Source organism: Lynx canadensis, chromosome B1, assembly GCF_007474595.2.
Source record: "Lynx canadensis isolate LIC74 chromosome B1, mLynCan4.pri.v2, whole genome shotgun sequence".
NCBI lineage: Eukaryota > Metazoa > Chordata > Mammalia > Carnivora > Felidae > Lynx > Lynx canadensis.
Window position 1 is genome coordinate 167,283,311 of NC_044306.2, and position 15,239 is coordinate 167,298,549.

The 15,239-nt window shown below is 34.4% G+C and overlaps 1 protein-coding gene across 2 annotated transcripts in view; it reads left to right on the forward strand.

The window, feature by feature from the left end:
* GABRA2 (gamma-aminobutyric acid type A receptor subunit alpha2) overlaps window positions 1-10,219 on the forward strand; it is a 123,345-nt gene extending 113,126 nt beyond the window's left edge. The window contains exons 10-11 of one of the 2 annotated variants that reach the window (XM_030313934.1): window positions 2,652-2,831; window positions 8,019-10,219. In XM_030313934.1, coding sequence (XP_030169794.1) covers window positions 2,652-2,831; window positions 8,019-8,315 — 477 coding nt within the window. In that variant the 3' untranslated portion in view covers window positions 8,316-10,219. The remainder of the gene's footprint in view (window positions 1-2,651; window positions 2,832-8,018) is intronic. The other variant, XM_030313937.2, reaches the window with a different exon arrangement.
* The last annotated feature ends 5,020 nt before the right edge of the window (window positions 10,220-15,239 follow it).

Consider the following 15,239-nt stretch of genomic DNA (forward strand, 5'->3'; position numbering starts at 1 on the left):
TTACTATTCACTATGTGATTCTCACTTTAAGGGTTTTATAGATAGTATTTGTGGGAATGTCTACAACACTAAACAGTGTCCACCCATTTACTGTCCCCAAATAGATAATCCTACTCGTCCTGAGAACAAATGTCAATCTTCAGGAAATTTCTGAATCCTGCACCCCCTAAATGATTCAGTCCCATTTAAGTGTGTCTAGCACCCTGATTTTTTACATTAAATCCTTTATTACAGTTTGTAATTGTATATAATGCCTCATCTCCTTCACTGATCATTATAACATGTCCATGTTTATTTCAGTAAATCATTCACTGTTGGCCTTTTGCACTGGGTCTTGTAGTTGCTCAGTAAATATGGTCTGAATGAATAAAGTACAGCCCAATCAAATCTACAGCTCATGCTTTTATAGTATCTATAACTGTACCCCATACCTTTCTTTTAAGTTCTGGGATCACATATCCATCCTATTCCCTAGGCATTTCTATATGACTCTACTATCTCAATCTTTACATATCTTTTTTTTAAATAAAAATACAACAAACAAAGATAAAACCTTCTAAACTGATTTTGTATATTTCCCCTGCCCACATTTCCTTTTTTAAATCTCTGGCAAAACCTAATCTCACATACCAACAATTTGGAAATACCCCTTAACATCTAACCTGTCATCACATGGTGCCTATTTTCTTGTCCTTGTCATGGACTATGCCCTTGCTCAGTGTTCTCTGAGAACACTGTCTCTAATCATGTCTCCCTCCAGTCCATCCTCTACATTAGTGCTAGGGTCATTTTTCAGCTCTTCAGTGAATTGTTGAAATCTTAATGCTAATTATTGAACTCTTTAATGAATTCTTCAAGTTGGTCAGCTGATATCCTCCAAGTACATAACTTTCTCATAAGTTTGTTTCACATGTTGAGTTACTTGTTGTTTTACAGATGTCTATATTTTAGCAAGAGCATTTGCTCAAGTTATTACTATTATTATTCATTGTGCATTACCCCCATGTGCCTAGGAATATCTCTGTGTTAGAAATGAGAAACTGCAGGGACATGTGGGTGGCTGAGTTGGTTAAGCATCCAACTCTTGGTTTTGGCTTCAGTCATTATCTCACTGATTCCTGAATTTCAGCCCCACGTCGACTCTGTGCTGATGGAGCAGAGCCTGCTTGGGATTCTCCTTACCTCTGTTTCTGTCCCTCCCCCACTCATGCTCTATCCCTCTCTCAAATAAACAAACAAATAAATAAATAAAAACCTTAAGAAAAAAAAAAAAGAAATGAGAAACCATAGATTTGTTCCCATAAAGTTACTTACTCAGGATCACATCTAATAAGTGGTACATCCAAGATTGAACACAGATCTGAAGTCCATGCTTGTGTTCTTCCTCTAGCCATTAAACCATCCCCCAATATCCATGCTGCTACACATCTCCATGACATTAGATTCCTCTTACCAAAATGCCCCCTCCTTCCTTCTGTAACTGATGAATTCCTACTTCTTTCTTAATATCCATCTGATTTTACTTAACACTGAAACTTTCTAAGTGAATCCAATTACTGCCCTCTATTATCTTTCTGCAGTACCTGACACAAATTCATTTTATGTGACCTTAGTAAATTATACTTTGATCATAAATTTGTGTTTCTAACAGTAGGTTACATGGTCTAAGAAGATAGTAGTATTGTCACACTCATCATTTTCTCTGCTATAACCTGGAATAATAGTTAGCACATAATTTATTTGAATTAAATTTAAAAAATAAATAACTCTAATCTCTTGAGACTGATTCCATTTCTAAATCTGAGTCAGTGGTTCTACACTGGCCAAGAAAAGCATATTCTCTGGAAACACATCATATATTAAATTACTTAAAACACAGACTTAGTTGGGGCACCTGGGTGGCTCAGTCGGTTAAGTGACCGACTTTAGCTCAGGTCATGATCTCACAGTGCATGGATTCGAGCCCCGCGTCGGGCTCTGTGCTGACAGTTCAGAGCCTGGAGCCTGCTTCTGATTCTATGTTTCCTTCTATGTCTGCCCTTTACCAGATCCAATTCTGTCTCTCTTTCTCTCTCAAAAATAAATAAACACTAAAAAATTAAAAAAAAAAAAAGATTTAGCAACATAGTATGCAAACTAACATGAAATGTGCCATTGTTTTGTGATTCACTCCATGCAATCCATAGAAAACATCACATTTCAAGTGTTTTCTTCATTTATTTGCATTTTTCAACATCCTGCCTTGTTCCAAAAGCATTTCAGGCAGTTTACCAAAAGAATGCATGCACTTAACTATTATAAAATAAAATATAAATAGAAGTAAGATATCAGGATGAAGGAAAATACAATGCAAATGTGTCCACCGTTTGGGCCAGAACATTAGCTATAGTCCATAGCTAGAGGAGTTGAGCTTTAAATTCTGAGCTTCTTGGCTGCCAAAGTAAACCATGGGGTGGGGGGCGGGAGTTATTCTTATTTGTAATCAAAAAATGGAAGCATAGATTTTCTTAGAGAAAATATTTTCCTACATTGAATTCTTTAAAACAATATCATATGGGTTTTATATTAGGGAAAGCTGGGTACTATTGAAAGTAATGTCAACATTTTCCCAATAAACTCAGTAATGAATTTCATATTGATGTCTCTTGTAGTCCCCTTCAATAAAAGCTGAAGGCATTACATTAACATACAACTCAGTGAAGGCAATTCTTCAAGGAGCTAAGCTAATATGGTCCAAGTATATAGCTTTCTCATGGCCCAATTTAATCCAAGGAAAGACTTTAGAGTACTTAGAGAAGTGGATGGACTGTATAACCTTCAAACAATCTTCTGTAAGTATCACTTTTCTCAGTCAGGATGGTTAGCAGACAGTTAACAATAGCATTATCTGACCCAGGAGCATGTTGTTGCTTTACAAGAAATGGGCTGGCTAGTAGCCACAATGACTGTAAAAAAAACAACATGGTATATAGAAAGAGCATAGATTTGCCACTCTGGCATCCTTGGGTTTTTTCCAAAGTCTGTCTTATCTAGTGTTACATTTATGAGCGCTCCCTTTCCTTATTCTAAGGACAATATCTGCGATTCTTTCCAATTCTGCAACCATGTGATTATTATTTTTATTCATATCCCAGGTCACTATGCTAACAGATGTCTATATTTTAGCAAGAGCATTTGCTCAAGTTATTAACACATTATTTTATCTACTACTCTAAGGAAGCTGAAACTGGTTTGCCCCATGGTGTAAGACATTTTGATTTCTACAATCAAGAATTTTCCAGACTTGAAATTTTACATGTGTTCAGACATTCTAATGAAGTAATAAACTCAGAATATTCTGAATCCTATAAAACATTGTTTAAAAAACAGAAAATGTAATTAGTATGTGCTGTATTTACTTTTCATTCCACTTCAGCTACAGCATCAACAAATTCTATAGTAGCGTATTTTCCTCTTTTTTCCCCAATTAATGTGTAAAAATACATAATCTATTGATTTTGTGATTAGCCATATTTTCCCCTTCCCACTTAATATGAGTCTCAATTACAAGCAAAACAACTTCCACAAACATGTGGAATGGTAAAATTGTGGACTTTCAGGATAATTACATAATAGAATTATAGAACAGACTATGGGAATCTCAATTTTATGACTCTCATAAATACTATACTCTACAAAATAACTTTATATGTTTGTATATATCATATACTTTCTAAATATATATTTTTTGTCACAGTGATCATTCTAGTACATGTCATTCATGATAAAGCAAACATTTTTTGAGCCTCTTCTGTGCCAGGAACTATGCTAGCAGCTCTGCATTGCACAGTCTGTGCTCTCAAGGAGCTTACAGTCAAGTGGAAGAAAAAAAATAAGTGAGAGAAGTATACATGCCACTATAGAGACAGACACTAGGGTGTCGTGGAAGCCCATGGAAAGAGTAATTATTGCAGTAAGAAGTAATGTTTCAATACATGTGATTTTGAGCTGAGTTTGTATAAAATGGATCTAACTAGGGGAACAGCATGGGTTGGTAATCAGTTCCTGGCTCAATTGTGGTATCATGCACAGGTTAGGGAATAAAGGAGAGTGTAGAATTAGGTTGGGAGTGAAAGTAACCTGTAATCATTTCTGGATATTTTGCGTTTTGATTACCTATGGAATATGTAGATAGAGAAGTCTAATGAAACATAATGGGTGATAATTCTGGTGAGAGGTATTATGTCAGTCATCTGCATATTGGTAACAGAGCCATTCAAGAGTCACTTAAAATTAATAGAAAATAGCAGTGGATAGAAGTTAGCAGTGAATACGGCAAGGTGATATCTTCTGTAATGGCCTAGCAACTAATACTTTTTAGTACTGTCTATGAATTACAAAGAATAGTAATAGAATATATTATGGGGACTTAATCTGTATACTCTGCTTTAGCAGATCTAAGAACCGTAAGTCAGCTATCAATTCAATAGTATTTTTTTCTCTAGATACATGATTTTGATTTTAAATAGATAGGAGCAATTTGCTTTAGTGTATATTTGTGATAATTACTTTCAAATGGACTGAGGAGAGTTATTTTATAACTTTGTAAGACTTTGTAAGATCTACGCCAGAAAGGCTTTACTGGGCTATGGATAAGAATTGAGAAGTTTTAGTACCATGGGAGTGCCCTGCGCTTCATTCAGTGAATTGGTAAGAAATTACAAGTGCCAACCACTGGGTTTTGACTAAACATAGTACTCGGGACTCTTGCACTTTCGCTTGCTATTGGTTCTGAAAATAATCAAGTTTCCAAGTTCCTAGAGAGCATTCTGAAGCCAAGCCATCATCTTGTCAGGTACTAAGCTTGCCTCCAAAGTTCATACTTACATTCAGAAATTGAAGCCATTCTTTGAACAATGAAGAAAAAATAAGATGAAATTTTATTCTTAGTAGTTAAGTCAATAAAAGTTACAAATACACATTAAAATTATTTTTAACACTGCTTATGATAATATCCACAGTATTGGGATGGAAAAAAAAAACCAGCAACATACAAAAATATTCGAGGGTGATATTTGGCTGGTACATTCTGGCACAGCCCTTCTGGGTATTTACAGCCAATGTTTGTTCAGGTTGACCAGAGTATCTGTTTTGTTTTGTTAGGGCCCCTGCTTCAGAGTTTGTTAAATAATTTAGCATCACCTGTGGGTTTGTATACAGTTGAAGGGTGTTAAGTCAGGCAGGAAGGGTGCTGGTGAGAGTACAAAGTCTATCTGTAAACGCTTCTTACAACAAAGGACATTTACATTTATGTTTCTTTGTCAAAATGTCTAAACCTTGCACCATAAATCCTGACCTAACTTAAATGTCCCTCTTCCCAGATACCTTTTTTGGGTTCCTCCATGCAATGTTATGTCTTCTTTCAAAGATATAAAATGGATCTTGTAAGCCAGTAATCAAGATTTTGTAACTGAGTTATACCCATTCCTACTCTCCGCTAAGAGACTGTGCTTTTCAATGTGGTTTGGGTATTCATTTGCGCACTAAATTCTCACAGTGGTTCATTATGGCTTTGGTATAATTATCTCCCTGTTTTCAAACTAGAAGCTGAAGCAGGTAGAGGTTAAAGAATATTCTCATGGTCAGTCCAAATTCTCTATAAGTGCCATTTGAGATTACTTTAAATGATATCTAGGTATATTCTAAATAATGATAATATAAACCCTGTATGTTACATACTTTATGGTTTAAAGGGTCTTTTTAGAAGATTGACCTAGTGATATAAACTAGGAATTTAGGAAAGAGTGTACTCCCAAGTTTCAAACACCTTCTCCAAAGAGTAATATCACATAGTATGGTATTTAAAGCAGAGGTTTAAAGTCACACACATGGGAGTTTTTGTGCTTTTTCAGCCACTTAACAGACAGGAGACCTGGTTATATCACGAAACCTCTTTAGCCTCTAGTTTGAAATTTGTTAAGTATCGAACTTACCTCCTACCCAGTAGTGATGTTTTTTTTACAAATAATACTGTCAGTCTTAACCCTCCACCTGACACATCCTAGTGTTCAGCACGTTACCATCTCGCTGTCAGTTACATACTTGGAAATTCCCCTGCATTTGTAACATGGGAACTTTGTGTGCCATTGCAGAAGAAAAGCTGTTTTATAGCTTTCATAGTGGTAGACCCTCAACCCCTTTCCTTTTATACTCCAGCCACATCTGGAAGAATGCCTCATCAGCTAGGGAAATTGAGGAGGGAGAAACCTGATGTCAGTAAAGGACAGGAAAACCAGGCCTGTTTTTGGATCTTCTGGGCTCCCTGAGGACCTTTCTTATCTCATTTTACCTGAACATTTTGAGAATTCTTTAAAAAAAAATTTTTAATGTTTATTTATGAGAGAGAGAGAGAGAGAGAGAGAACATGAGTAGGGAGGGGCAGAGAGAGAGGGAGACACAGAATCTGAAGCAGGCTCCAGGCTCCAACCTATCAACACAGAACCTCATGCGGGGCTCAAACCCATGAACTGCAAGACCATGACCTGAGCCGAAGTCAGACACTTAACTGACTGAGCCACCCAGGCGCCCCGAACATTTTGAGAATTCTTAATTGAAAATAATTGATATTTGAAATTCTGTTCTAGGCCAATTCGTCCTCTACATCTGTTGATTTACACTCTTCACTATTTTGGATAATTCATAGCTGGCTCAATTTTGTTTGCATTTAGATAACTAAGAAGACATTTATGTTAGATAGAAATGCAGATAAATGTTATTTATGTTTCCAGGTTCATTAATTCAGCTGCATATTATGTGCCTACCAGGTAGAAGGCACCATGCTAAGTGTAAGTTTATAATGGTAAACAAGACAGACGTAGCACCAGCCTTTATTGAACTTAGATTCTAATGAGAAAAGAAAACGTCAATCAAATAATCACACTAGAAAGAATTTATACATTTTGAAAAATGCCACGATGGAAGTAAACTGAGTGCTGTGAAGCATGCATATGGGCAAAAAGACTGTGCTGCATAGAGTGGCTGGGAAGGTCTTTTTGAGGACAAAGACTAAACCAAGACCAAAGTATGAGAGGGGATTGATAACAGGAAATGCAGGATGGAGAGAGGCAATTCAAGTAAGGAAGTGGCATGGCCAAAGGTACCAAACAAGGGAATATTCTGAAAACTGAGGTTATTTCCTGGGACTGGTATATAACAAAGAAAAGAAGCCATGGTAAGAGGTATTGATTTTATTCTCAGGACCTTGAGAGTGTATTTAAGGGATTTAAGCTGAGGAGTGACATGATCCCATTTGTGTCTTGAAAAAAATCCCTGTGACTACAGTGTGTCTAATGATTGGACAAGGTCAAGCCAAGCTGGGAGAGCACAAAGCATTTAATTTGGTCCAGGCAGGAGATAATTGTGAGCCAGATTAGAGCGGGTGGGAACTGAACTGGGGATTATGAGGAGAAACAGCTTGTGGTTGAGCTAGGCAAAAAGCAGAATTTGTATTTTATCTTTGTCCTATGTTTTTAGTATTTATTTCACTGCCACCCGTATATGGTTAGTTTATCACCATATGAATAAAGCATTTGACACCAGAGAGAGAAATACTGTTATCTAGTTCAAGAAGATAAATTTCTTTGTTCAGAAATTGAGGTCATATGTTGTAGATGATCATTTCTCTTGTTAAGATATCTCTACATTCCATTTATTCATTCACTCATTCATTCAACAAATATTTGAATAACTACTTGTAAGAGTCAAAGTGTTGCATCGTTTATTACATTTATGGTTTTGATTGTTTTCCATGTAAACAACAAAAAAACGTGGTTCTTCAGGTAAATGGTGTCATTGATTTTTACACTGGGGATTTCCTCATGGTTTTAGGACTCCTTTTATTTATTTTCCTAAATTTCATCTTTCTAATTGATGATGATGTTTTTATCAAGATGCTTTTCTGCAGAATTTGAACTGGAGTTTGGAAAATGTTAAGTGGCAGGCTCAACCCATATTCTGTTAATTCTTGTATTTTTCAATAGAAAAAAGAAAAAGCCTCTGTCATGATACAGAACAATGCTTACGCCGTGGCTGTTGCCAATTACGCCCCGAATCTTTCAAAAGACCCAGTTCTCTCCACCATCTCCAAGAGTGCAACCACACCAGAACCCAACAAGAAGCCGGAAAACAAGCCAGCAGAAGCCAAGAAAACCTTCAACAGTGTTAGCAAAATTGACAGAATGTCTAGAATAGTTTTCCCAGTTTTGTTTGGTACATTTAATTTAGTTTACTGGGCTACGTATTTAAACAGAGAACCTGTATTAGGGGTCAGTCCTTGAATCTAGACACAGGTGATCTTTGGGATGTATAGGAACATACAACTTTGTTTGTTTTGCTATGTACAGTCTGACTAATAACTGCTAATCTGTGAACCAACATGTACAGTATGTATATAGCTATATAGCTTACCAGTAGACCTCTAATGGAGACACGCATTTGCTAACTTGCGGAACCGCAGGCAGAAAGCACCCCGTGCCCAAAGAGCCATTGCCTTTTTTAAAGATTTACCCTAGGAACTCGTTCAAAGTGGATTTCACGTGACCTGATTCATTTCCTACTGTCCTAATTGTGATGAAAATGGGGATCCTATACCACACTTTATGAACTCTTTTGATTTAAGTCTTAAATAGAACTATTTTGTACTGTTGCCTAACGATAACGTAAGATAACGTTTTCATTCCAAGGGGAATTCTAAATCATAGAACTCGTTGTATCTGCCACATCAGTGCCCTTCATGAGTGCTCAGAATCCCTGCTAGTGTAATTGGAAGCTTAGCACACATCAGAAGAAAAACTAGAGATCTGAAATCAGCTTTTAATTACTCTGTATAGCATCTATAGCACATATTACAGCATGACAAGCTCAAATAGTTAAGAGTCACTCCTGACAGAATGTTAATTATGCCTAGAATTTAATAATCAGAATGTCATGGCCATTACATTTTAGCATCAGAGTTTATTTGAAAGTAAAATTCAAATCCTACAGAGTATTATAATCATTGGAAACTACCTTAAATTAAAACAATAAAAATAAAAAAAAAGACAAATGTGTCTTACTCTTTCCAGGTATGTGTTGTATTGAAATTGATCAGCTAAATTTTCTTGGTGCTGGAGACTGGAAAAAGCATCCAGTTTGGCTGCTGTGGAACAACATTCACATTGGATTAGAAAATTGTGCCAAAAACTCCCACTGATGAGAATTCATAGGTGTCACAGTATCTAGATGAGCACTTATACGATTCTCTTCTTTCCTGTTTACTGCAAATTCTGCCTTAAGGCTTCTTTTCATCAGGACTCAGAAGCCACTAATTACAAAGGAAAGGGCAGTGAATTGGCACATTTTTCTGTCTTGAAGTAGTGCTTTCAGATAAGAATTATGTAAATCTGCTTTTGTAAATTGCAACTTTAAATTTCATTGACTCAAATTTACAACAGCTTTGTATACCAGAAGAGGTTTTGGTAAGAGTTGAACATTTTTAAACAGAAACTTTAAAGCATCACCAACAGATTGTGGATTAGTTCACATGCACAAATATAAACATGCACACACGTATACACACACACACACACACACACACACACACACACTAACTAAATTAGAGTGCACACACATAGCTAAATTAGAAACCACAATTTTCAATTTTATATAATTACTAAATATTAATGGGTAAAATTCATTTTTCTTTTAATATTTAAAATATACTCTCTATGCCCCTGAAATATGTTAATAGAAGTTAACAATTGTGTCTCATGCCTAGATTTAAGATTTTTGGCAAACCCAAAATCCTTTTGACTCACATCTACATTAGCAGTTATTAGTTGACTTTTACTAATAGATACACCTTTATGATGGTGTTTTTGTAGAAACATAAGTAGTCAAATAGTGGCATTTCTTGCAGTTTTGTACAGTATTTCAGTATAGTGCATAAATAAGTATGTTCATAAAATCAATAAAAGAAGTATCTTACGGAAATAAGCAAAATCACAACAAAAATTGCTATTCCTTTGCCTCGTTTAAATTTATTTTTTTCATTTTCTTTGTTTTAGTGTGATTCTATTATGTGCTTTGCATGACTGTATTAATACCAAGGTCACAAATGCATCTTATTAACAGAATTTGCCGTGAAGACAGGCTTGACATTAAAAGTTCCCTCACGAAAGATAATCCATAATCCTTAATAAAATAAAATTGTTAACATGAGCTAATAAATGTATTTCTTTAATTCCCTTCCAATTACAGCTTATTTGTCATCTAAATAGTTTTAACACATACACTTTATTTATACGTTGACATGGAAGATACCCTATTTTCCTACACACTTAAATATAACATAGATCTGTAGAGTTTAGGGAACTGTGTAAGAGTCTGAGAACATGCACCTTGCTTGAAGGCAAGCAATAAAAATGCTTTGTACGGTATACATTACTTTACACTTTAAAAACATTGTGCTTGTAAGTTCTACATTTCCCCCTTAATATCTGACTCTAAATTATAAATTTATAAATATGTACATATGTAAAAATAGTTGTAAATAGCAGTTTCTGTAAGACAACAGAAGAGACTCCTCTTTACCTTTGACAAAGGGCTGCGCCTACATCGTTGACACCAGTTTCATTAAAATTTAAGGTAGAGTGGCCAGAAAAGTTATTCTTGTTATTCTTATTTTTAGTTTGAATTGCCAAAATCTTATTTGAACCTAAGAACATCCTGACAGTTCAGATTTTCTGATGATGTGGATTGGGATTTTTGATTATTTCTCTCATGTTGGTGTATTTTTTTACACATTTCTCCAACTTTTAAAATTTATACATCAAAGGGAACTTTTGGTGTTTCTGGAGAGAGGGAGGATGCTGCATAGAAAATTATTTTAAATCATAGAACCGTAGTGTTTAAAATTATTCTGCTTTCCATAAACCATTGTAAAGATGCAGAAGAAAAGTGACACAAATTTATTAAAATAAGACCAAATTTTCAAGAATTACATTTTTAATACACTATCAGAGGTCTCTTTGGCCCACATTATGCCTATTTTATGCAGTTGCACATTGACATAAAGAGTTATGGTATGTACAAAATGTAGATAAGTACATGTACATATATTAGAGATAAAGTCTCATTTTTGTATAGCTGCTGCTCTGATTCAGCTAATATTTATTCAACAAATATTTTTTTTTACCTCGTACTGTGTGTCACATCATGATGGTGTTAATAACACTCATATTGCACCCTCAGAATTTAGATGAAAATTAAAGTGCATCTCCTTCTTCTAAAGACTGAAAATCAAAGACGAAATGGAACACGTGAATTAATTTAGCACTGAGAGTTGTTTTAATAAGTTATAAGATCATGAGTGTGCTAAGATAGTGTCTGTGTTGTTTTTTCCTCCTATTCGTGTTCCTATGTTTTAAATACAAAAACGGAACAAATATAACCGGTTAGTAATTATTTTAAACTTCAGTGATTTTTAAAATGCCAGTGTTACTGCTTAGCAATCTTCAGGGATCTCTCTCTTTCGAATTTATCTCAGGTTTGAATAAGTGATCCCCTTGAGCGAGATTTCCAATTTTTTTCTTAAATATTTCATAGTTTATCTTATAAAGGACATAGATGCTATTATTTCACTCATATATTTCTTTGGTGTGTGTGTGTACATATATATATATAGGTACATATATATGTACACACATATGTGTACATGTATATATACACACATATGTATATATATGTATACATACGTACGTGTGTGTGTGTGTGTGTGTATATCCCATGTGTTTATGATGTGGTTCTTTTTATAGTCCTGGCTGAGGCTAAGGGAACTGAACTCTGCCATGATATCGTAGATTGTAGAGGGACACCAAAGCTCTATGGAATCTGTTTCTACTGTATTTGTCTCTACTATATTTGGCATAGCCTATCATTTCAGTGGGAGGACAAGGGAAGTAAATCAAGTCACGTTCTGCAAAATCATGTTTCTTCAGCATCAAGACTTTTTTCAAATGCTTCCTTCTTGATGCCTTAGACAATACCTATGAAGCACTGAAATGTTTATTATTTAATTTGCGATCCAAGACCATATCAATAGGTTGATTAGTATTAATAACTTTACCAAACACCAAATATTAATAACTTTACCAAACATCAAACTGTATAGGTTGATCCTGTTCTTCGTCTTGTAACAGTCTTATAACCATCTGCATATTTTTGAAACAACTTCCAGGATTTTTTTTTTTCATATAAAAAGGTTTGGAATTTTAAGGGAATCAAGCTAACTCATTGTTACCCTGTAGTGCATTTTTCCGTGTAATTGAGGTCTCATGGGAACCGTGGGTTTCCCTCTTATTAATCCAGAGTATACAGAAGCAAAACATTTAAACTGGGAAGGGCTGTGGTTATTTTTAATATCCATGCTTGGAAGCCAGAGACACTTTATAAAAATCACTCATAACAGTGTGGACAAGACAAATTATAATCTTTTTCTTTATTGAATTCATGCTTAAAAGATGAAATTCAGTATTTAATGAAATTTTAATATCCATCTTTCATAATCAACATTTGTATAAAAGATAATAATGTTTTCCATTAGTGTAAGCACTCATATTTTCATCAAGTTCAGAACAAATTCAGGACCTCAAAAATAGTGAAAGAAATATCAAAGAGAAAAACTTCCTGGAAAAAATGAGTCTGTTACTAATTAAACCCAGTGAAGCATTTTCCCTTTTAACGCCCAAGAAAAGGGAGAAATTAAATATGCATAAATATATACAGAAACATTTAACAGTTATGATTCTATCATGGTAAGCACCATGATTAAAATGCTAAAGTAGATGGAGTTCTTGTGAAGGCATGTGGGAATGGTAATCAAAAAATTATTCAAAATCTATCTGTTTCTTATCAGAATTTTGTATCCTCATGTTTTTCTTGAAAATTCTTAATCATCCAACATATTTGGACCACCGTTTTCAACTTTATTTAGTTGAAGTATTCTGTATTTGTCTGTATATGTAAAGAACATTTTCTTATATACATACTAATATACCCCACTTCAAATCACTGTCTCTATGTTGCAGTTTATACATAACATCACTTAATATGTTGCCTGATGGGAAGAACCACTGATAGATGTTTCAGTTTATAGTAGTTTTCCCCAAGAACCCTTAATAAGTTCTTAGCTTTGATTAGAAGAGTGTGTGTATGTGAGTGTGTGTGTGTGTGTGTGTATTTGCAGGTATGAAAGAACATTTTGAGGAATTCAAACAAATTTATACAATTTATTTTATTAATGGGCCCAATCCCAAATGTAGCTCTTATTACTAGAAATTAACTTAGTCAATAGAATAGTTTTTTCAGTAGATCCATAACAAACATACTAATTGGAATTTAGTCTTGAGCCATACATATGGTTACATATATCCTTCCTATAAAAGTTGTTAACATTTTTCTGATGTACTTCTAGTTGGCCCAGATGATTTCACAATTCTGCTTGTAAGGCAGGAAAGAAAATCTTTGAATTCCAAGTTTCTCAATGGAGGTTTGTAAAAGCTTTCATTAAATTATATATCTGGTTGATCGTATGCAGATGCCAAGTCCTCTCTATATGCATTACTGGTTAGTTTCATACCTTTTTGAATTGAAATGGTTCTGAGTTCATTCTAAGCCCTTCACATAGATTACCTCATTCAGTCCTCACAACAACCGTAAATCACTGTGTGATTCTTGAAGTTCTGGACACCAACATGCCAACCCAACACATATTTTAGACGAAGTAAAAAAAAAAGCTGTATTTTTCTTTGCTTTAATTCAAATTTATATTCATACATTTTGGGGAGCACCAATCCAATAAAAAGACCACTATCTGGTTTTCTATATGACAAAACCAAGCAAACAGCAAACACTAAACTGTACAGCAACCAAGAATCCATTTTTGTGAAACTAGTTATTCATTAATATCAGTCACAATTTAGTTTCTAGGAATATGTTGCATTTTTGTTTTTTGATCCATAGGTAATGATAATATATAAAAATGCTTAAAGTTGATTAAGAACACTATTTTGTTTTCTTCTTTATTTTCTTCTCTCTCTCTCTCTCTCTTTTTTTTTTTTTTGCCAGTTTTGTTGGGGTCAGAGAGGTTTTGTTTTTGTTTACCATATCGTTGGTTTCATGACATTTAAACTCATTGGACTGCAAGGATTATGTATTGACTTCATCAGTTTGTTGCAAGTTACTATTTATAGAAAGAAGTCTACAGTGGCCACAAATAAATGCCAGAATTGGGATTGTCAGTGTTGAATTAGCTCAGTTTGTGTGAAAATTTCAGTTCTTCATGCTTTGTTTTAGAAGACTTACTTTACCTATAGCATACTGTCAAATTCCCGCCTATGTTATTGAATAAATATGAGTGTCTCCAACAAAGTTTATTTGTGAGAACAAATCATATTAGGAAAGCAAAACAAAGAAGTTAGGTGTAGAATTAGTTTAGACATAATGGGTGATAGATTTGTTCCCATTTATTTATTTATTTTAAAAAATCTTCCACATAGTAATTGAAGCATTTGACTGTTTTAAACTCTACATAATGTGTGAAATTTGATATATGATTAGAATGGTCTAAATGAAACTGAACTTTGAGCCCCAGTTTTTACAAATTAAACTTTATCATCCATGGATAAATCCTCGATTACTTATTGATCTTAGGTGTCTGCTCCATAATTGATTTCACGTTTATTGGGATCCAAATTTTTTTCAAGATTCTTCTGAGCATATACAAATTCAGGTTTTGGTGGGCTCTAAAATGAGGAATGTGACCTTTCGTGAAATATTCCCTTTGGAGTTGACATGCATGAAAACTTATGAAACCTTCATATTTGTGGCTAAATTTGAAAAAAAAAAACAGAAATGAAATGTTTTTCCCTTGCTACACATTAATAATAAAATTACATGCATAGGGAATGCATGATAAAGCTCCAACACTAAACTTTAATTATTCACATTAGGTGAAATTTGAAATTTTCTGGGTGACAATACACTTGTATGGTAGTTTTTCTCATTTGAGAAAATCATTTGAGAGCTAATAATATTTGTAATTTGTGACCTTGTTGTAATTGGGAAAAGTCACTATTTTTCACATGTGTAAGATAACTTGACCTTTATTGAATGTCATTCAATATGCTGTGTCATTATGCTTGCTGTTTAAAAAAAGATGCTAA